Here is a 22,615-nt window from a genome sequence, read left to right on the forward strand (position 1 = left end):
TCTGGTCTCTCCTTCCTCCCCCGTCTGGTCTCTCCTTCCTCCCCAGTCTTGTCTCTCCTTCCTCCCCCTGTCCCGTCTCTCCTTCCTCCCCCCTGTCCCGTCTCTCCTTCCTCCCCCTGTCCCGTCTCTCCTTCCTCCCCCCTGTCCTGTCTCTCCTTCCTCCCCCATCTAGTCTCTCCTTCCTCCCCCCTGTCCCGTCTCTCCTTCCTCCCCCTGTCCGTCTCTCCTTCCTCCCCCTGTCCCGTCTCTCCTTCCTCCCCCTTGTCCCGTCTCTCCTTCCTCCCCCTGTCCCGTCTCTCCTTCCTCCCCCATCCTGTCTCTCCTTCCTCCCCCCTGTCCCGTCTCTCCTTCCTCCCCCTGTCCCGTCTCTCCTTCCTCCCCCTGTCCCGTCTCTCCTTCCTCCCCCTTGTCCCGTCTCTCCTTCCTCCCCCTTGTCCGTCTCTCCTTCCTCCCCCTGTCCCGTCTCTCCTTCCTCCCCCATCCTGTCTCTCCTTCCTCCCCCCGTCCTGTCTCTCCTTCCTCCCCGTCCCGTCTCTCCTTCCTCCCCGTCCTGTCTCTCCTTCCTCCCCCTGTCCCGTCTCTCCTTCCTCCCCCTGTCCCGTCTCTCCTTCCTCCCCCTGTCCCGTCTCTCCTTCCTCCCCCATCCTGTCTCTCCTTCCTCCCCCGTCCTGTCTCTCCTTCCTCCCCCCGTCCTGTCTCTCCTTCCTCCCCGTCTTGTCTCTCCTTCCTCCCCGTCCCGTCTCTCCTTCCTCCCCGTCCTGTCTCTCCTTCCTCCCCGTCCTGTCTCTCCTTCCTCCCCCTGTCCCGTCTCTCCTTCCTCCCCCTGTCCCGTCTCTCCTTCCTCCCCGTCCCGTCTCTCCTTCCTCCCCCTGTCTTGTCTCCCCTTCCTCCCCCCTGTCTTGTCTCCCCTTCCTCCCCCTGTCTTGTCTCCCCTTCCTCCCCCTATCTTGTCTCTCCTTCCTTCCTCCCCTGTCTTGTCTCTCCTTCCGTCTGCTCCCTCCCCACCCCTCAACTTCTCACCGGGTCTGACAGCATGGCCCGTAGATGCGAGGCCAGCGCCATGACGACCAGGAAGTTAAACAGCGCTCCGTTGATCACGGAGTACCACAAGCTCTTGTTTGGCAGCAGCATCACCAGATTGACCACAAAGTCAGCGTAGAGGACCAACAACCAGGTCACCACACCACAGACTATACCACAGCTGTCCTGGATAAACCACAGGCCGTCCTGGTCAGCCGGAGGACACAGAGGACCTGCCCCAGCCTCAGGGTCATCGTCAGCTGACAGCAGGGGTTGGTGCTGCTCTGTGTCACGCTGCCGGTGGCCTGAAGACTGCATCCTGCACTGGAAGGAAGGAGAGGACAGAGATGGAGAGAAAAGGCATCAGAAATAGTCATTTACCAAAAGTCTATTTCACAGCTCCACAAAATAGTGTTCCACCCTTGCTGTGCTGTCAAGTCCATTAACGACAGGACCACAGGCAAACTATTGGACTTTATTTGGACTGAATGTGGTAGAATCTTTGAATAAATCCTTCTGAAGCTTCTCTCGGTCTCCCCTAAAACATCAGTCATACACCCAGAGGTGAGTCAACCTTGAACTCTCAACTCCCAAAGCACAAGGCCCAGTTAGAGCCCTGCTGCCTGGTTCTGCTGACCAGCGCCTGCTTACTGCCTGGTTCTGCTGACCAGCGCCTGCTTACTGCCTGGTTCTGCTGACCAGCGCCTGCTTACTGCCTGGTTCGACTGACCAGCGCCTGCTTACTGTCTGCTGCCTGGTTCCACTGACCAGCACCTGCTGCCTGGTTCCACTGACCAGCGCCTGCTTACTGTCTGCTGCCTGGTTCCACTGACCAGCACCTGCTTACTGCCTGCTGCCTGGTTCCACTGACCAGCGCCTGCTTACTGCCTGGTTCCACTGACCAGCGCCTGCTGCCTGGTTCCACTGACCAGCACCTGCTTACTGTCTGCTGCCTGGTTCCAATGACCAGCACCTGCTTACTGCCTGCTGCCTGGTTCTGCTGACCAGCACCTGCTTACTGTCTGCTGCCTGGTTCCACTGACCAGCACCTGCTTACTGTCTGCTGCCTGGTTCCACTGACCAGCGCCTGCTTACTGTCTGCTGCCTGGTTCCACTGACCAGCACCTGCTTACTGTCTGCTGCCTGCTCCACTGACCAGCACCTGCTTACTGCCTGCTGCCTGGTTCTGCTGACCAGCGCCTGCTTACTGTCTGCTGCCTGGTTCCACTGACCAGCACCTGCTGCCTGGTTCCACTGACCAGCACCTGCTGCCTGGTTCCACTGACCAGCGCCTGCTTACTGTCTGCTGCCTGGTTCCACTGACCAGCACCTGCTTACTGCCTGGTTCCACTGACCAGCGCCTGCTTACTGTCTGCTGCCTGGTTCCACTGACCAGAACCTGCTTACTGTCTGCTGCCTGGTTCCACTGACCAGAACCTGCTTACTGTCTGCTGCCTGGTTCCACTGACCAGCACCTGCTTACTGTCTGCTGCCTGGTTCCACTGACCAGCACCTGCTTACTGTCTGCTGCCTGGTTCCACTGACCAGCGCCTGCTTACTGTCTGCTGCCTGGTTCCACTGACCAGCGCCTGCTTACTGTCTGCTGCCTGGTTCCACTGACCAGCACCTGCTTACTGCCTGCTGCCTGGTTCCACTGACCAGCGCCTGCTTACTGCCTGGTTCGACTGACCAGCGCCTGCTTACTGTCTGCTGCCTGGTTCCACTGACCAGCACCTGCTGCCTGGTTCCACTGACCAGCGCCTGCTTACTGTCTGCTGCCTGGTTCCACTGACCAGCACCTGCTTACTGCCTGCTGCCTGGTTCCACTGACCAGCGCCTGCTTACTGCCTGGTTCCACTGACCAGCGCCTGCTTACTGTCTGCTGCCTGGTTCCACTGACCAGCACCTGCTGCCTGGTTCCACTGACCAGCGCCTGCTTACTGTCTGCTGCCTGGTTCCACTGACCAGCGCCTGCTTACTGTCTGCTGCCTGGTTCCGCTGACCAGCGCCTGCTTACTGTCTGCTGCCTGGTTCTGCTGACCAGCGCCTGCTGCCTGGTTCCACTGACCAGCGCCTGCTTACTGCCTGGTTCCACTGACCAGCGCCTGCTTGCTGCCTGGTTCCACTGACCAGCACCTGCTTACTGTCTGCTGCCTGGTTCCACTGACCAGCACCTGCTTACTGTCTGCTGCCTGGTTCCACTGACCAGCGCCTGCTTACTGTCTGCTGCCTGGTTCCACTGACCAGCGCCTGCTTACTGTCTGCTGCCTGGTTCCACTGACCAGCACCTGCTTACTGCCTGCTGCCTGGTTCCACTGACCAGCGCCTGCTTACTGCCTGGTTCGACTGACCAGCGCCTGCTTACTGTCTGCTGCCTGGTTCCACTGACCAGCACCTGCTGCCTGGTTCCACTGACCAGCGCCTGCTTACTGTCTGCTGCCTGGTTCCACTGACCAGCACCTGCTTACTGCCTGCTGCCTGGTTCCACTGACCAGCGCCTGCTTACTGCCTGGTTCCACTGACCAGCGCCTGCTTACTGTCTGCTGCCTGGTTCCACTGACCAGCACCTGCTGCCTGGTTCCACTGACCAGCGCCTGCTTACTGTCTGCTGCCTGGTTCCACTGACCAGCGCCTGCTTACTGTCTGCTGCCTGGTTCCGCTGACCAGCGCCTGCTTACTGTCTGCTGCCTGGTTCTGCTGACCAGCGCCTGCTGCCTGGTTCCACTGACCAGCGCCTGCTTACTGCCTGGTTCCACTGACCAGCGCCTGCTTACTGCCTGGTTCTGCTGACCAGCACCTGCTGCCTGGTTCTGCTGACCACCGCCTGCTGCCTGGTTCTGCTGACCAGCGCCTGCTGCCTGGTTCTGCTGACCAGCGCCTGCTTACTGTCTGCTGCCTGGTTCCACTGACCAGCGCCTGCTGCCTGGTTCCACTGACCAGCACCTGCTTACTGTCTGCTGCCTGGTTCCACTGACCAGCGCCTGCTTACTGTCTGCTGCCTGGTTCCACTGACCAGCGCCTGCTGCCTGGTTCCACTGACCAGCACCTGCTTACTGTCTGCTGCCTGGTTCCACTGACCAGCGCCTGCTTACTGTCTGCTGCCTGGTTCCACTGACCAGCACCTGCTTACTGTCTGCTGCCTGGTTCCACTGACCAGCACCTGCTTACTGTCTGCTGCCTGGTTCCACTGACCAGCGCCTGCTTACTGTCTGCTGCCTGGTTCCACTGACCAGCGCCTGCTTACTGTCTGCTGCCTGGTTCCACTGACCAGCGCCTGCTGCCTGGTTCTGCTGACCAGCGCCTGCTTACTGTCTAATGCCTGGTTCCACTGACCAGCACCTGCTTACTGTCTGCTGCCTGGTTCCACTGACCAGCGCCTGCTGCCTGGTTCCACTGACCAGCGCCTGCTTACTGCCTGCTGCCTGGTTCCACTGACCAGCGCCTGCTGCCTGGTTCTGCTGACCAGCGCCTGCTGCCTGGTTCCACTGACCAGCGCCTGCTTACTGCCTGCTGCCTGGTTCTGCTGACCAGCGACTGCTTACTGCCTGCTGCCTGGTTCCGCTGACCAGCGCCTGCTTACTGTCTGCTGCCTGGTTCCACTGACCAGCGCCTGCTGCCTGGTTCCACTGACCAGCGCCTGCTTACTGCCTGCTGCCTGGTTCCACTGACCAGCGCCTGCTTACTGCCTGCTGCCTGGTTTACATTTACATTACATTTAAGTCATTTAGCAGACGCTCTTATCCAGAGCGACTTACAAATTGGTGCTTTCACCTTATGTCAGTTCCACTGACCAGCGCCTGCTGCCTGGTTCTGCTGACCAGCGCCTGCTTACTGTCTAATGCCTGGTTCCACTGACCAGCACCTGCTTACTGTCTGCTGCCTGGTTCCACTGACCAGCGCCTGCTTACTGCTTACTGCCTGGTTCCACTGACCAGCGCCTGCTGCCTGGATCCACTGACCAGCGCCTGCTGCCTGGTTCTGCTGACCAGCGCCTGCTGCCTGGTTCTGCTGACCAGCGCCTGCTGCCTGGTTCCACTGACCAGCGCCTGCTTACTGCCTGCTGCCTGCTTCCACTGACCAGCGCCTGCTGCCTGGTTCTGCTGACCAGCGCCTGCTGCCTGGTTCTGCTGACCAGCGCCTGCTGCCTGGTTCCACTGACCAGCACCTGCTTACTGCCTGCTGCCTGGTTCCACTGACCAGCGCCTGCTTACTGCCTGCTGCCTGCTTCCACTGACCAGCGCCTGCTGCCTGGTTCTGCTGACCAGCGCCTGCTGCCTGGTTCTGCTGACCAGCGCCTGCTGCCTGGTTCCGCTGACCAGCACCTGCTTACTGCCTGCTGCCTGGTTCTGCTGACCAGCGACTGCTTACTGCCTGCTGCCTGGTTCCGCTGACCAGCGCCTGCTTACTGTCTGCTGCCTGGTTCCACTGACCAGCGCCTGCTGCCTGGTTCCACTGACCAGCACCTGCTTACTGTCTGCTGCCTGGTTCCACTGACCAGTGCCTGCTTACTGCCTGCTGCCTGGTTCCACTGACCAGCACCTGCTTACTGCCTGCTGCCTGGTTCTGCTGACCAGCGACTGCTTACTGCCTGCTGCCTGGTTCTGCTGACCAGCGACTGCTTACTGCCTGCTGCCTGGTTCCGCTGACCAGCGCCTGCTTACTGTCTGCTGCCTGGTTCCACTGACCAGCGCCTGCTGCCTGGTTCCACTGACCAGCACCTGCTTACTGTCTGCTGCCTGGTTCCACTGACCAGCGCCTGCTTACTGTCTGCTGCCTGGTTCCACTGACCAGCGCCTGCTTACTGTCTGCTGCCTGGTTCCACTGACCAGCACCTGCTTACTGTCTGCTGCCTGGTTCCACTGACCAGCGCCTGCTTACTGTCTGCTGCCTGGTTCCACTGACCAGCGCCTGCTTACTGTCTGCTGCCTGGTTCCACTGACCAGCGCCTGCTTACTGCTTGCTGCCTGGTTCCACTGACCAGCGCCTGCTTACTGTCTGCTGCATGGTTCCACTGACCAGCGCCTGCTTACTGCCTGCTGCCTGGTTCTGCTGACCAGCGCCTGCTGCCTGGTTCCACTGACCAGCGCCTGCTTACTGCCTGCTGCCTGGTTCTGCTGACCAGCGCCTGCTGCCTGGTTCCACTGACCAGCGCATGCTTACTGTCTGCTGCCTGGTTCCACTGACCAGCACCTGCTGCCTGGTTCCACTGACCAGCACCTGCTTACTGTCTGCTGCCTGGTTCTGCTGACCAGCACCTGCTTACTGTCTGCTGCCTGGTTCTGCTGACCAGCACCTGCTGCCTGGTTCCGCTGACCAGCACCTGCTTACTGTCTGCTGCCTGGTTCTGCTGACCAGCACCTGCTGCCTGGTTCCACTGACCAGCACCTGCTGTCTGGTTCCACTGACCAGCACCTGCTGTCTGGTTCCACTGACCAGCACCTGCTGCCTGGTTCTGCTGACCAGCACCTGCTGCCTGGTTCCGCTGACCAGCACCTGCTGCCTGGTTCCACTGACCAGCACCTGCTGCCTGGTTCTGCTGACCAGCGCCTGCTTACTGTCTAATGCCTGGTTCCACTGACCAGCACCTGCTTACTGTCTGCTGCCTGGTTCCACTGACCAGCGCCTGCTTACTGCTTACTGCCTGGTTCACTGACCAGCGCCTGCTGCCTGATCACTGACCAGCGCCTGCTGCCTGGTTCTGCTGACCAGCGCCTGCTGCCTGGTTCTGCTGACCAGCGCCTGCTGCCTGGTTCCACTGACCAGCGCCTGCTTACTGCCTGCTGCCTGCTTCCACTGACCAGCGCCTGCTGCCTGGTTCTGCTGACCAGCGCCTGCTGCCTGGTTCTGCTGACCAGCGCCTGCTGCCTGGTTCCACTGACCAGCACCTGCTTACTGCCTGCTGCCTGGTTCCACTGACCAGCGCCTGCTTACTGCCTGCTGCCTGCTTCCACTGACCAGCGCCTGCTGCCTGGTTCTGCTGACCAGCGCCTGCTGCCTGGTTCCGCTGACCAGCACCTGCTTACTGCCTGCTGCCTGGTTCTGCTGACCAGCGACTGCTTACTGCCTGCTGCCTGGTTCCGCTGACCAGCGCCTGCTTACTGTCTGCTGCCTGGTTCCACTGACCAGCGCCTGCTGCCTGGTTCCACTGACCAGCACCTGCTTACTGTCTGCTGCCTGGTTCCACTGACCAGTGCCTGCTTACTGCCTGCTGCCTGGTTCCACTGACCAGCACCTGCTTACTGCCTGCTGCCTGGTTCTGCTGACCAGCGACTGCTTACTGGCTGCTGCCTGGTTCTGCTGACCAGCGACTGCTTACTGCCTGCTGCCTGGTTCCGCTGACCAGCGCCTGCTTACTGTCTGCTGCCTGGTTCCACTGACCAGCGCCTGCTGCCTGGTTCCACTGACCAGCACCTGCTTACTGTCTGCTGCCTGGTTCCACTGACCAGCGCCTGCTTACTGTCTGCTGCCTGGTTCCACTGACCAGCGCCTGCTTACTGTCTGCTGCCTGGTTCCACTGACCAGCACCTGCTTACTGTCTGCTGCCTGGTTCCACTGACCAGCGCCTGCTTACTGTCTGCTGCCTGGTTCCACTGACCAGCGCCTGCTTACTGTCTGCTGCCTGGTTCCACTGACCAGCGCCTGCTTACTGCTTGCTGCCTGGTTCCACTGACCAGCGCCTGCTTACTGCCTGCTGCCTGCTTCCACTGACCAGCGCCTGCTTACTGCCTGCTGCCTGGTTCTGCTGACCAGCGCCTGCTGCCTGGTTCCGCTGACCAGCGCCTGCTTACTGCCTGCTGCCTGGTTCTGCTGACCAGCGCCTGCTGCCTGGTTCCACTGACCAGCGCATGCTTACTGTCTGCTGCCTGGTTCCACTGACCAGCACCTGCTGCCTGGTTCCACTGACCAGCACCTGCTTACTGTCTGCTGCCTGGTTCTGCTGACCAGCACCTGCTTACTGTCTGCTGCCTGGTTCTGCTGACCAGCACCTGCTGCCTGGTTCCACTGACCAGCACCTGCTGCCTGGTTCCGCTGACCAGCACCTGCTTACTGTCTGCTGCCTGGTTCTGCTGACCAGCACCTGCTGCCTGGTTCCACTGACCAGCACCTGCTGTCTGGTTCCACTGACCAGCACCTGCTGTCTGGTTCCACTGACCAGCACCTGCTGCCTGGTTCTGCTGACCAGCACCTGCTGCCTGGTTCCGCTGACCAGCACCTGCTGCCTGGTTCCACTGACCAGCACCTGCTGCCTGGTTCTGCTGACCAGCGCCTGCTTACTGCCTGCTGCCTGGTTCTGCTGACCAGCGCCTGCTGCCTGGTTCCACTGACCAGCGCCTGCTTACTGTCTGCTGCCTGGTTCCACTGACCAGCGCCTGCTTACTGCCTGCTGCCTGGTTCCACTGACCAGCACCTGCTGCCTGGTTCCACTGACCAGCACCTGCTTACTGTCTGCTGCCTGGTTCTGCTGACCAGCACCTGCTTACTGTCTGCTGCCTGGTTCTGCTGACCAGCACCTGCTGCCTGGTTCCACTGACCAGCACCTGCTTACTGTCTGCTGCCTGGTTCTGCTGACCAGCACCTGCTTACTGTCTGCTGCCTGGTTCCACTGACCAGCACCTGCTGCCTGGTTCCGCTGACCAGCACCTGCTTACTGTCTGCTGCCTGGTTCTGCTGACCAGCACCTGCTGCCTGGTTCCGCTGACCAGCACCTGCTGCCTGGTTCCACTGACCAGCACCTGCTGCCTGGTTCCACTGACCAGCACCTGCTGCCTGGTTCTGCTGACCAGCACCTGCTGCCTGGTTCTGCTGACCAGCACCTGCTGCCTGCTTACTGTCTGGTTCCACTGACCAGCGCCTGCTGCCTGGTTCCACTGACCAGCACCTGCTGCCTGGTTCCACTGACCAGCGCCTGCTGCCTGGTTCCACTGACCAGCTGCCTGGTTCCACTGACCAGCTGCCTGGTTCCACTGACCAGCTGCCTGGTTCCACTGACCAGCGCCTGCTTACTGTCTGCTGCCTGGTTCCACTGACCAGCGCCTGCTTACTGTCTGCTGCCTGGTTCCACTGACCAGCGCCTGCTGCCTGGTTCCACTGACCAGCGCCTGCTGCCTGGTTCCACTGACCAGCGCCTGCTGCCTGGTTCCACTGACCAGCGCCTGCTGCCTGGTTCCACTGACCAGCCCCTGCTGCCTGGTTCCACTGACCAGCGCCTGCTGCCTGGTTCCACTGACCAGCACCTGCTGCCTGGTTCCACTGACCAGCGCCTGCTGCCTGGTTCCACTGACCAGCGCCTGCTGCCTGGTTCAACTGACCAGCGCCTGCTGCCTGGTTCAACTGACCAGCGCCTGCTGCCTGGTTCAACTGACCAGCGCCTGCTGCCTGGTTCCACTGACCAGCGCCTGCTGCCTGGTTCCACTGACCAGCGCCTGCTGCCTGGTTCCACTGACCAGCGCCTGCTGCCTGGTTCCACTGACCAGCGCCTGCTTACTGTCTGCTGCCTGGTTCCACTGACCAGCGCCTGCTGCCTGGTTCCACTGACCAGCACCTGCTTACTGTCTGCTGCCTGGTTCTGCTGACCAGCACCTGCTTACTGTCTGCTGCCTGGTTCCACTGACCAGCGCCTGCTGCCTGGTTCCACTGACCAGCACCTGCTTACTGTCTGCTGCCTGGTTCTGCTGACCAGAACCTGCTTACTGTCTGTTGCCTGGTTCCGCTGACCAGCACCTGTTGCCTGGTTCTGCTGACCAGCACCTGCTGCCTGGTTCCACTGACCAGCACCTGCTTACTGTCTGCTGCCTGGTTCCACTGACCACCACCGCCTGCTGCCTGGTTCCACTGACCAGCGCCTGCTTACTGCCTGGTTCCGCTGACCAGCACCTGCTTACTGTCTGCTGCCTGGTTCCACTGACCAGCACCTGCTGCCTGGTTCCACTGACCAGCACCTGCTTACTGTCTGCTGCCTGGTTCCACTGACCAGCGCCTGCTTACTGTCTGCTGCCTGGTTCCACTGACCAGCGCCTGCTTACTGTCTGCTGCCTGGTTCCACTGACCAGCGCCTGCTTACTGCTTGGTTCCACTGACCAGCGCCTGCTTACTGCCTGGTTCCGCTGACCAGCACCTGCTTACTGTCTGCTGCCTGGTTCCACTGACCAGCACCTGCTGCCTGGTTCCACTGACCAGCACCTGCTTACTGTCTGCTGCCTGGTTCCACTGACCAGCGCCTGCTTACTGCCTGGTTCTGCTGACCAGCACCTGCTTACTGTCTGCTGCCTGGTTCCACTGACCAGCACCTGCTGCCTGGTTCTGCTGACCAGCGCCTGCTTACTGTCTGCTGCCTGGTTCCACTGACCAGCGCCTGCTTACTGCCTGGTTCTGCTGACCAGCACCTGCTTACTGTCTGCTGCCTGGTTCCACTGACCAGCACCTGCTGCCTGGTTCTGCTGACCAGCACCTGCTTACTGCCTGACAGTAAGGGTCATCGCATTATGTCCATCAGTCTAGAGGCTATAAAGCATTATGTCCATCAGTCTAGAGGCTATAAAGCATTATGTCCATCAGTCTAGAGGCTATAAAGCATTATGTGCATCAGTCTAGAGGCTATAAGGCATTATGTCCATCAGTCTAGAGGCTATAAAGCATTATGTCCATCAGTCTAGAGGCTATAAAGCATTATGTCCATCAGTCTAGAGGCTATAAAGCATTATGTCCATCAGTCTAGAGGCTATAAAGCATTATGTCCATCAGTGTAGAGGCTATAAAGCATTATGTCCATCAGTGTTGAGGCTATAAAGCATTATGTCCATCAGTCTAGAGGCTATAAAGCATTATGTCCATCAGTCTAGAGGCTATAAAGCATTATGTCCATCAGTCTAGAGGCTATAAAGCATTATGTCCAGTGTAGAGGCTATAAAGCATTATGTCCATCAGTCTAGAGGCTATAAAGCATTATGTCCATCAGTTCCCAGCCCTACTGCCTTCCTCTCCCTGTATCCTTCCACCCCAGTCTCTTGTGGACCACAGCTCTGTGCGTCTGTCTCCTGTCTAAATGGGTCAGACTGTGGAACAGTCCCTGAACAACCAGCCAGCCAGGAGACCCAGCTTCTTAGTCACCACTAACAGTCCCTGAACAACCAGCCAGCCAGGAGACCCAGCTTCTTAGTCACCACTAACAGTCCCTGAACAACCAGCCAGCCAGGAGACCCAGCTTCTTAGTCACCACTAACAGTCCCTGAACAACCAGCCAGCCAGGAGACCCAGCTTCTTAGTCACCACTAACAGTCCCTGAACAACCAGCCAGCCAGGAGACCCAGCTTCTTAGTCACCACTAACAGTCCCTGAACAACCAGCCAGCCAGGAGAACCAGCTTCTTAGTCACCACTAACAGTCCCTGAACAACCAGCCAGCCAGGAGACCCAGCTTCTTAGTCACCACTAACTGGGTCTCTCTCACCCGTACAGCAACGTTAGCAATCAGAGTGAGACATTCTCCCAACAGAGACAGTCCCACTCCAATACCAGATGTTCTCCCTAACAGAGACAGTCCCACTCCAATACCAGATGTTCTCCTAACAGAGACAGTCCCACTCCAATACCAGATGTTCTCCCTAACAGAGACAGTCCCACTCCAATACCAGATGTTCTCCCTAACAGAGACAGTCCCACTCCAATACCAGATGTTCTCCCTAACAGAGACAGTCCCACTCCAATACCAGATGTTCTCCCTAACAGAGACAGTCCCACTCCAATACCAGATGTTCTCCCTAACAGAGACAGTCCCACTCCAATACCAGATGTTCTCCCTAACAGAGACAGTCCCACTCCAATACCAGATGTTCTCCCTAACAGAGACAGTCCCACTCCAATACCAGATGTTCTCCCTAACAGAGACAGTCCCACTCCAATACCAGATGTTCTCCCTAACAGAGACAGTCCCACTCCAATACCAGATGTTCTCCCTAACAGAGACAGTCCCACTCCAATACCAGATGTTCTCCCTAACAGAGACAGTCCCACTCCAATACCAGACATTCTCCCTAACAGAGACAGTCCCACTCCAATACCAGATGTTCTCCCTAACAGAGACAGTCCCACTCCAATACCAGATGTTCTCCCTAACAGAGACAGTCCCACTCCAATACCAGATGTTCTCCCTAACAGAGACAGTCCCACTCCAATACCAGACATTCTCCCTAACAGAGACAGTCCCACTCCAATACCAGATGTTTTCCCTAACAGAGACAGTCCCACTCCAATACCAGACATTTTCCCTAACAGAGACAGTCCCACTCCAATACCAGATGTTCTCCCTAACAGAGACAGTCCCACTCCAATACCAGATGTTCTCCCTAACAGAGACAGTCCCACTCCAATACCAGATGTTCTCCCTAACAGAGACAGTCCCACTCCAATACAAAATATTCTGAAAAGGCAATAACACACTACTGTAATGCCCATGTTGATAATATGAATCTGTAAAGCAGATAAAATAGAACCAAGAATCAACCTGGTACCTGGTACCCATTACTACCACACAGGAATAGAACCAAGAATCAACCTGGTACCATCACTACAAAACAGGAATAGAACCAAGAATCAACCTGGTACCATCACTACCACACAGGAATAGAACCAAGCATCAACCTGGTACCATCACTACAACACAGGAATAGAACCACGTATCACACCTGGTACCATCACTACTACACAGGAATAGAACCACGTATCACACCTGGTACCATCACTACCACACAGGAATAGAACCACGTATCACACCTGGTACCATCACTACAACACAGGAATAGAACCACGTATCACACCTGGTACCATCACTACCACACAGGAATAGAACCAGGAATCAACCTGGTACCTGGTACCATCACTACAACACAGGAATAGACCAGGAATCAACCTGGTACCATCACTACCACACATGAATAGAACCAAGAATCAACCTGGTACCATCACTACAACACAGGAATAGAACCAAGAATCAACCTGGTACCCATCACTACCACACATGAATAGAACCAAGAATCAACCTGGTACCATCACTACCACACAGGAATAGAACCATGTATCACACCTGGTACCATCACTACAACACAGGAATAGAACCACGTATCACACCTGGTACCATCACTACCACACAGGAATAGAACCAGGAATCAACCTGGTACCTGGTACCATCACTACAACACAGGAATAGAACCAAGAATCAACCTGCCACCTGGTACCATCACTACCACACAGGAACAGAACCAAGCATCAACCTGACACCTGGTACAATCACTACAACACAGGAATAGACCCAGGAATAAACCTGGTACCATCACTACAACACAGGAATAGAACCAAGCATCAACCTGACACCTGGTACCATCACTACCACACAGGAATAGAACCAGGAATCAACCTGGTACCTGGTACCATCACTACCACACAGGAATAGAACCAGGAATCAACCTGAAACCTGGTACCATCACTACAACACAGGAATAGACCAGGAATCAACCTGGTACCATCACTACAACACAGGAATAGAACCAGGAATCAACCTGAAACCTGGTACCATCACTACAACACAGGAATAGACCAGGAATCAACCTGGTACCATCACTACAACACAGAAATAGAACCAGGAATCAACCTGGTACCTGGTACCATCACTACAACACAGGAATAGAACCAGGAATCAACCTGGTACCATCACTACCACACAGGAATAGAACCAGGAATCAACCTGATACCATCACTACCACACAGGAATAGAACCAAGCATTAGCCTGGTACCATCACTACAACACAGGAATAGACCAGGAATCAACCTGGTACCATCACTACCACACAGGAATAGAACCAGGAATCAACCTGGTACCTGGTACCATCACTACAACACAGGAATAGAACCAGGAATCAACCTGGTACCATCACTACAACACAGGAATAGACCAAGAATCAACCTGGTACCATCACTACAACACAGGAATAGAAGACCAGGAATCAACCTGGTACCATCACTACAACACAGGAATAGAACCAGGAATCAACCTGACCCCTAGTGTGTCGCTCCATCACATATTGTGTATTACAGGGGTTTTGAATGTCAAGATAATGATTTTAAACCCCAGAAAAGCTATTTTTAATGGGGGTGTGAAAGTGCTGTCTGGACAATTGTACACGGTAAGTTATGTTTCAGAACAATGACAGCATATATAGGCCTAGCCTAGTGTCAGTGCAGGTCACCACAGCAACAACTAGCCCAGTGTCAGTGCAGGTCACCACAGCAACAACTAGCCTAGTGTCAGTGCAGGTCACCACAGCAACAACTAGCCTAGTGTCAGTGCAGGTCACCACAGCAACAACTAGCCTAGTGTCAGTGCAGGTCACCACAGCAACAACTAGCCCAGTGTCAGTGCAGGTCACCAAAGCAACAACTAGCCTAGTGTCAGTGCAGGTCACCACAGCAACAACTAGCCTAGTGTCAGTGCAGGTCACCACAGCAACAACTAGCCTAGTGTCAGTGCAGGTCACCACAGCAACAACTAGCCTAGTGTCAGTGCAGGTCACCACAACAACAACTAGCCTAGTGTCAGTACAGGTCACCACAGCAACAACTAGCCTAGTGTCAGTGCAGGTCACCACAACAACAACTAGCCTAGTGTCAGTGCAGGTCACCACAACAACAACTAGCCTAGTGTCCGTGCAGGTCACCACAGCAACAACTAGCCCAGTGTCAGTGCAGGTCACCACAGCAACAACTAGCCCAGTGTCAGTGCAGGTCACCACAGCAACAACTAGCCCAGTGTCAGTGCAGGTCACCACAGCAACAACTAGCCCAGTGTCAGTGCAGGTCACCACAGCAACAACTAGCCTAGTGTCAGTGCAGGTCACCACAACAACAACTAGCCTAGTGTCAGTACAGGTCACCACAACAACAACTAGCCTAGTGTCAGTACAGGTCACCACAACTAGCCTAGTGTCAGTGCAGGTCACCACAACAACAACTAGCCTAGTGTCAGTGCAGGTCACCACAACAACAACTAGCCCAGTGTCAGTACAGGTCACCACAACAACAACTAGCCTAGTGTCAGTGCAGGTCACCACAACAACAACTAGCCTAGTGTCAGTGCAGGTCACCACAACAACAACTAGGCCCAGTGTCAGTGCAGGTCACCACAACAACAACTAGCCCAGTGTCAGTGCAGGTCACCACAGCAACAACTAGCCTAGTGTCAGTGCAGGTCACCACAACAACAACTAGCCTAGTGTCAGTGCAGGTCACCACAGCAACAACTAGCCCAGTGTCAGTGCAGGTCACCAAAGCAACAACTAGCCTAGTGTCAGTGCAGGTCACCACAGCAACAACTAGCCTAGTGTCAGTGCAGGTCACCACAGCAACAACTAGCCTAGTGTCAGTGCAGGTCACCACAGCAACAACTAGCCTAGTGTCAGTGCAGGTCACCACAACAACAACTAGCCTAGTGTCAGTACAGGTCACCACAGCAACAACTAGCCTAGTGTCAGTGCAGGTCACCACAACAACAACTAGCCTAGTGTCAGTGCAGGTCACCACAACAACAACTAGCCTAGTGTCCGTGCAGGTCACCACAGCAACAACTAGCCCAGTGTCAGTGCAGGTCACCACAGCAACAACTAGCCCAGTGTCAGTGCAGGTCACCACAGCAACAACTAGCCCAGTGTCAGTGCAGGTCACCACAGCAACAACTAGCCCAGTGTCAGTGCAGGTCACCACAGCAACAACTAGCCTAGTGTCAGTGCAGGTCACCACAACAACAACTAGCCTAGTGTCAGTACAGGTCACCACAACAACAACTAGCCTAGTGTCAGTACAGGTCACCACAACTAGCCTAGTGTCAGTGCAGGTCACCACAACAACAACTAGCCTAGTGTCAGTGCAGGTCACCACAACAACAACTAGCCCAGTGTCAGTACAGGTCACCACAACAACAACTAGCCTAGTGTCAGTGCAGGTCACCACAACAACAACTAGCCTAGTGTCAGTGCAGGTCACCACAACAACAACTAGGCCCAGTGTCAGTGCAGGTCACCACAACAACAACTAGCCCAGTGTCAGTGCAGGTCACCACAGCAACAACTAGCCTAGTGTCAGTGCAGGTCACCACAACAACAACTAGCCCAGTGTCAGTGCAGGTCACCACAGCAACAACTAGCCTAGTGTCAGTGCAGGTCACCACAGCAACAACTAGCCTAGTGTCAGTGCAGGTCACCACAGCAACAACTAGCCTAGTGTCAGTGCAGGTCACCACAACGACAACTAGCCTAGTGTCAGTGCAGGTCACCACAACGACAACTAGCCTAGTGTCAGTGCAGGTCACCACAACAACAACTAGCCTAGTGTCAGTACAGGTCACCACAGCAACAACTAGCCTAGTGTCAGTGCAGGTCACCACAACAACAACTAGCCTAGTGTCAGTGCAGGTCACCACAGCAACAACTAGCCCAGTGTCAGTGCAGGTCACCACAGCAACAACTAGCCTAGTGTCAGTGCAGGTCACCACAACAACAACTAGCCTAGTGTCAGTACAGGTCACCACAACAACAACTAGCCTAGTGTCAGTACAGGTCACCACAACTAGCCTAGTGTCAGTGCAGGTCACCACAACAACAACTAGCCTAGTGTCAGTGCAGGTCACCACAACAACAACTAGCCCAGTGTCAGTACAGGTCACCACAACAACAACTAGCCTAGTGTCAGTGCAGGTCACCACAGCAACAACTAGCCTAGTGTCAGTGCAGGTCACCACAACAACAACTAGCCTAGTGTCAGTGCAGGTCACCACAACAACAACTAGGCCCAGTGTCAGTGCAGGTCACCACAACAACAACTAGCCCAGTGTCAGTGCAGGTCACCACAGCAACAACTAGCCTAGTGTCAGTGCAGGTCACCACAACAACAACTAGCCCAGTGTCAGTGCAGGTCACCACAGCAACAACTAGCCTAGTGTCAGTGCAGGTCACCACAGCAACAACTAGCCTAGTGTCAGTGCAGGTCACCACAGCAACAACTAGCCTAGTGTCCGTGCAGGTCACCACAGCAACGACTAGCCTAGTGTCAGTGCAGGTCACCACAGCAACAACTAGCCTAGTGTCCGTGCAGGTCACCACAGCAACAACTAGCCCAGTGTCCGTGCAGGTCACCACAGCAACAACTAGCCTAGTTTCAGTGCTGGTCATGTGGGTTAAGTACAGCCTAGGTATCTGACCTCGTCAGAGCATCATCCCTAGTACAGCCTAGGTATCTGACCTCATCAGAGCACGCCCTAGTACAGCCTAGGTATCTGACCTCATCAGAGCATCACCTCTAGTACAGCCTAGGTATCTGACCTCGTCAGAGCATCGCCGCCAGTACAGCCTAGGTATCTGACCTCGTCAGAGCATCGCCCCTAGTACAGCCTAGGTATCTGACCTCGTCAGAGCATCACCCCTAGTACAGCCTAGGTATCTGACCTCGTCAGAGCATCGCCGCCAGTACAGCCTAGGTATCTGACCTCGTCAGAGCATCGCCCCTAGTACAGCCTAGGTATCTGACCTCGTCAGAGCATCACCCCTAGTACAGCCTAGGTATCTGACCTCGTCAGAGCATCACCCCTAGTACAGCCTAGGTATCTGACCTCGTCAGAGCATCATCCCTAGTACAGCCTAGGTATCTGACCTCGTCAGAGCATCGCCCCCTAGTACAGCCTAGGTATCTGACCTCATCAGAGCATCGCCCCTAGTACAGCCTAGGTATCTGACCTCGTCAGAGCATCACCCCTAATACAGCCTAGGTATCTGACCTCGTCAGAGGATCATCCCTAGTACAGCCTAGGTATCTGACCTCGTCAGAGCATCATCCCTAGTACAGCCTAGGTATCTGACCTCGTCAGAGCATCGCCGCCAGTACAGCCTAGGTATCTGACCTCGTCAGAGCATCATCCCTAGTACAGCCTAGGTATCTGACCTCGTCAAAGCATCGCCCCTAGTACAGCCTAGGTATCTGACCTCGTCAGAGCATCACCCCTAGTAAAGCCTAGGTATCTGACCTCGTCAGAGGATCATCCCTAGTACAGCCTAGGTATCTGACCTCGTCAGAGCATCATCCCTAGTACAGCCTAGGTATCTGACCTCGTCAGAGCATCGCCCCTAGTACAGCCTAGGTATCTGACCTCGTCAGAGCATCACCCCTAGTACAGCCTAGGTATCTGACCTCGTCAGAGCATCGCCCCTAGTACAGCCTAGGTATCTGACCTCGTCAGAGGATCACCTCTAGTAAAGCCTAGGTATCTGACCTCAGAGCATCGCCCCTAGTACAGCCTAGGTATCTGACCTCGTCAGAGCATCACCCCTAGTACAGTCTAGGTATCTGACCTCGTCAGAGCGTCGCCCCTAGTACAGCCTAGGTATCTGACCTCGTCAGAGCATCACCCCTAGTACAGCACTCATCGGGTACAAGACATTCAACCAGAGGTCTCTTCACAGTTCAGACACTCATCGGGTACAAGACATTCAACCAGAGGTCTCTTCACAGTCCAGACACTCATCAGGTACAAGACATTCAACCAGAGGTCTCTTCACAGTCCAGACACTCATCGGGTACAAGACATTCAACCAGAGGTCTCTTCACAGTTCAGACACTCATCGGGTACAAGACATTCAACCAGAGGTCTCTTCACAGTTCAGACACTCATCGGGTACAAGACATTCAACCAGAGGTCTCTTCACAGTTCAGACACTCATCGGGTACAAGACATTCAACCAGAGGTCTCTTCACAGTTCAGACACTCATCGGGTACAAGACATTCAACCAGAGGTCTCTTCACAGTCCCCGGGTCCAGAACAGAGGCCGGGGAAACACACCGTATTAAATCGAGCCATGACTACATGGAACTCTCTGGTAACCCAGGTAACCCAGGTAACTCAGGGTACCAGATAAAATAACACCTTACTGCACATAGGGCCGTGTCTCTTCACAGTCCCATTTCATACATATTTACACTGTGTTATGTATTGGACCTAGATATTGTGTGTGTGTGTGCTAACATGTAGACTGTGTGATGTTTTAAATGTATGTATTTCAGTCCTCGACTAATAATGTTCTGTACTATGCATCATGTCATGTTTCATGTGGATCCTTGAAGAGTAACTGATGCTTTTGCAGTGGCTAATGGGGATCCTGATAAATACCAACACCAAATAATCTGCGCAGCAGGTTACCCCCTACATAACTGTAGTAGACACCAGACCTGGGCTACAGGTTACCCCCTACATAACTGTAGTAGACAGACACCAGACCTGGGCTACAGGTTACCCCCTACATAACTGTAGTAGACACCAGACCTGGGCTACAGGTTACCCCCTACATAACTGTAGTAGACAGACACCAGACCTGGGCTACAGGTTACCCCCTACATAACTGTAGTAGACAGACACCAGACCTGGGCTACAGGTTACCCCTACATAACTGTAGTAGACAGACACCAGACCTGGGCTACAGGTTACCCCCTACATAACTGTAGTAGACAGACACCAGACCTGGGCTACAGGTTACCCCCTACATAACTGTAGTAGACAGACACCAGACCTGGGCTACAGGTTACCCCCTACATAACTGTAGTAGACAGACACCAGACCTGGGCTGCAGGTTACCCCCTACATAACTGTAGTAGACAGACACCAGACCTGGGCTACAGGTTACCCCCTACATAACTGTAGTAGACAGACACCAGACCTGGGCTACAGGTTACCCCCTACATAACTGTAGTAGACACCAGACCTGGGCTACAGGTTATCCCCTACATAACTGTAGTAGACACCAGACCTGGGCTACAGGTTACCCTCAACATAACTGTAGTAGACACCAGACCTGGGCTACAGGTTACCCTCAACATAACTGTAGTAGACAGACACCAGACCTGGGCTACAGGAAGCCCTAGCCTACAGGAAGCCCTAGCCTACAGGAAGCCCTAGCCTACAGGAAGCCCTGGCCTACAGGAAGCCCTGGCCTACAGGAAGCCCTTGCCTACAGGAAGCCCTGGCCTTACAGGAAGCCCTGGCCTTACAGGAAGCCCTGGCCTTACAGGAAGCCCTGGCCTTACAGGAAGCCCTGGCCTCTGTCTGTATGGTGTGTAGAACTAGTAGTATTTAAACTAGGTCTAATAGCCATCTCCACAACACACTAACCATATGTAACTCACCTCACAGTGTCCTCTTCACAGTGTCCTCTTCACAATGACCTTGTCCTCTTCACAATGACATTGAATTCTACTGTCTGTCTACTCTCCTCTGGTCTACTGTGTTGTGGTGGAGCAGGGGAACATGGTTGGCTACAAGACCTCATCCAGGCCCAAATACCTGCGCAGACACACACCATGTTAGACCACGAGCCACAGAAGTGTGTCAGCAATGTGAGATGGTGGAGTGCCAAGTGTGTGTGTGTGTGTGTGTGTGTGTATGTGTGTGTATTACCACAGATGCAACCCAGATCTGCACACTGGCGTCTATGCCTTCCACAAGAGCATATTTCCCTGATGGGGACACAAACACACATGTGTCTATGTAGCTTTCTCCCACACCCCTATCTGGATGTACAAACACATTAAACTACTTGAGTCTAAAGGCCAAATGTGTCATTTGTGTATAATGTGGTCCAGGCCAGGTTTAATGTTAACTAGGCTGAGCATTTAGACGCCAAGAGTCACAATGAGCTTGCCCTGAATAACATAGTGTGCATCCCAAATGACACTATAAAAGGGAATGGGGAGCCTTTTAGGATGCTGTCATGTCTAGGTGCAGCTGTCCACACAACAAAGAGTAGAGAAACAGCACAACCGTGGCTGTAGTATCGGGTATCATTCAGTCAAGTTCCACCTTCCTCTGCAGTTGAGGAAACTCACTCATCTCCTAATAGTCCGGTCTGGTATGTTGTCTACAAAGCCTGGCTACGGTCACACCCATACACTCTTTAAATAGCCTAGACTAGCAGGCTGTTACATGCTCTGATAGTCATAACCTGTCACTGACTACTCACACATACCACATTGTTCTGATCCAGTCCACAATCGTCTCTTTGATTTACTGTGTTACGAGAAGAACACCGGTCATATCTGATCTACTAGCAATTCATTTGATCAACTACTTTCTGAGGAATATTTATTATTGTTTCTTTAGTAGCTAACGTTACTAGTAACTCATGGTGTGAAACGTGATTATTCCCCACAACAACATTCGCCATATCTGTTTGAGCGACAGACACACAACAGCGGGTGTCTAAACGGATTAAAATGGTCATTTACATTTACATTTAAGTCAAATACAGTAGCTAAGCCCAGCTACAAATATGAACTATAGCAAATCATTCAAACAAATAAGAAAGTCATCACTCTTCACGAGTCGTGATTAACGTTAGTTAACATTGACAACATGTTACACCGGTTGTTATTTTTGCCCTAATTGACCAACAGTTGTTTCTAGCTAAATCAAAGCTAGCTAACCGGTTAGCATAACAATACCAAAAGATGTTTATACGATGTTTGTATCTGTGACAACACTGCCAATTCTGTTAGCATAGCTAAGCTCACTGGCCAAACTAACTTAACGTGATCTGTCGCTTCTTACCACAATGTTCCTTGTTCGAGACCAGACGTGGATTTATGTCGTCGGTTACATTTTCATACGGTGTATTATTTTCATCCCAAAGAAAGCCACAAACAACCACCATCTCCTCTCTCTCTGTTTGTTTCTCTCTCTATGTTTCTCTCTCACACACACACACCAACAGCTGGATAAATTACTTCCGGGTTTAGCTTTTTCCTGATTGGGCGTTTTAGCAAAGCTGATTTATAGTCAAACTGGTTTCTGCATTGTCCGTACAGTATTTACGGTGATGCCTCTCTGCAGATGCATAGTATTCGTCGTTCTTGCCTTTCGCAGAGCCACAAATAGAACGAGACAGATATTTCACCGGATGTATAAATGTGAAGCATCCGCTTGGGGTTTCCTCTCACTACCAAATAGGGTAGTGAGAGGAAGCCCAGTGGCCGGTAGTGGGAGAAGATGGAAAGAGTTGGATTTTGGCCGAAATTCTGCAAATGTTCTCATCGATGAAACAATTGATTATCAATACAGTTTTCTGTTCCCAAAACGTCAATCTGTGTTGATAAAAGGATATTAGAAGGGTGAGCCGGTTAAGGATCGATTCAGACCAGGTGTTAAAATTGTACGACAAGCGACAGTTTATTTCAGAGGGAGAATATCTGGTACACGTAAATACGGCTCTTCCGTTAGTTCGTGTTGGAACAGCAGGCAGAGAGAGCGTAAACAGTCAGCACAGCTCTTATATACGTCACAGAAAGTAGGTTGACCCTAGGAAGATCGGATCTCCGGATTGGTTCAGCTGGTTGTAGTCTGTAGTCTTCCGCCATTGGCTCAGTTGTCTGTCCGTCATCGTAGGATCTTCTTCGGGCACACAGTGTTCGGTTACATAGGAGATTATGTGTGTAATGTGGGAGCTATCCTGTAGGGGACCCCACAGGCTTTACTGTGAGTTGTAGCCATGTAATTAGCAGTAAGTTAGTCACCTG

At 54.1% G+C, this 22,615-nt stretch overlaps 1 protein-coding gene across 3 annotated transcripts in view; it reads right to left on the reverse strand.

Annotated features, from left to right (window-relative positions):
* LOC115115555 (palmitoyltransferase ZDHHC7-like) overlaps window positions 1-21,951 on the reverse strand; it is a 52,275-nt gene extending 30,324 nt beyond the window's left edge. The window contains exons 1-4 of one of the 3 annotated variants that reach the window (XM_065016888.1): window positions 21,651-21,951; window positions 20,502-20,560; window positions 20,231-20,387; window positions 1,021-1,344 (exon numbers count right to left, since the gene is read on the reverse strand). In XM_065016888.1, the coding sequence (XP_064872960.1) occupies window positions 1,021-1,338 (318 nt within the window). In that variant the 5' untranslated portion in view covers window positions 1,339-1,344; window positions 20,231-20,387; window positions 20,502-20,560; window positions 21,651-21,951. The remainder of the gene's footprint in view (window positions 1-1,020; window positions 1,345-20,230; window positions 20,388-20,501; window positions 20,561-21,650) is intronic. The other 2 variants (XM_065016889.1, XM_065016890.1) reach the window with 2 other exon arrangements.
* Window positions 21,952-22,615: the final 664 nt, after the last annotated feature.

This window comes from Oncorhynchus nerka, unplaced genomic scaffold, assembly GCF_034236695.1.
Source record: "Oncorhynchus nerka isolate Pitt River unplaced genomic scaffold, Oner_Uvic_2.0 unplaced_scaffold_788, whole genome shotgun sequence".
Classification (NCBI taxonomy): Eukaryota; Metazoa; Chordata; class Actinopteri; order Salmoniformes; family Salmonidae; genus Oncorhynchus; species Oncorhynchus nerka.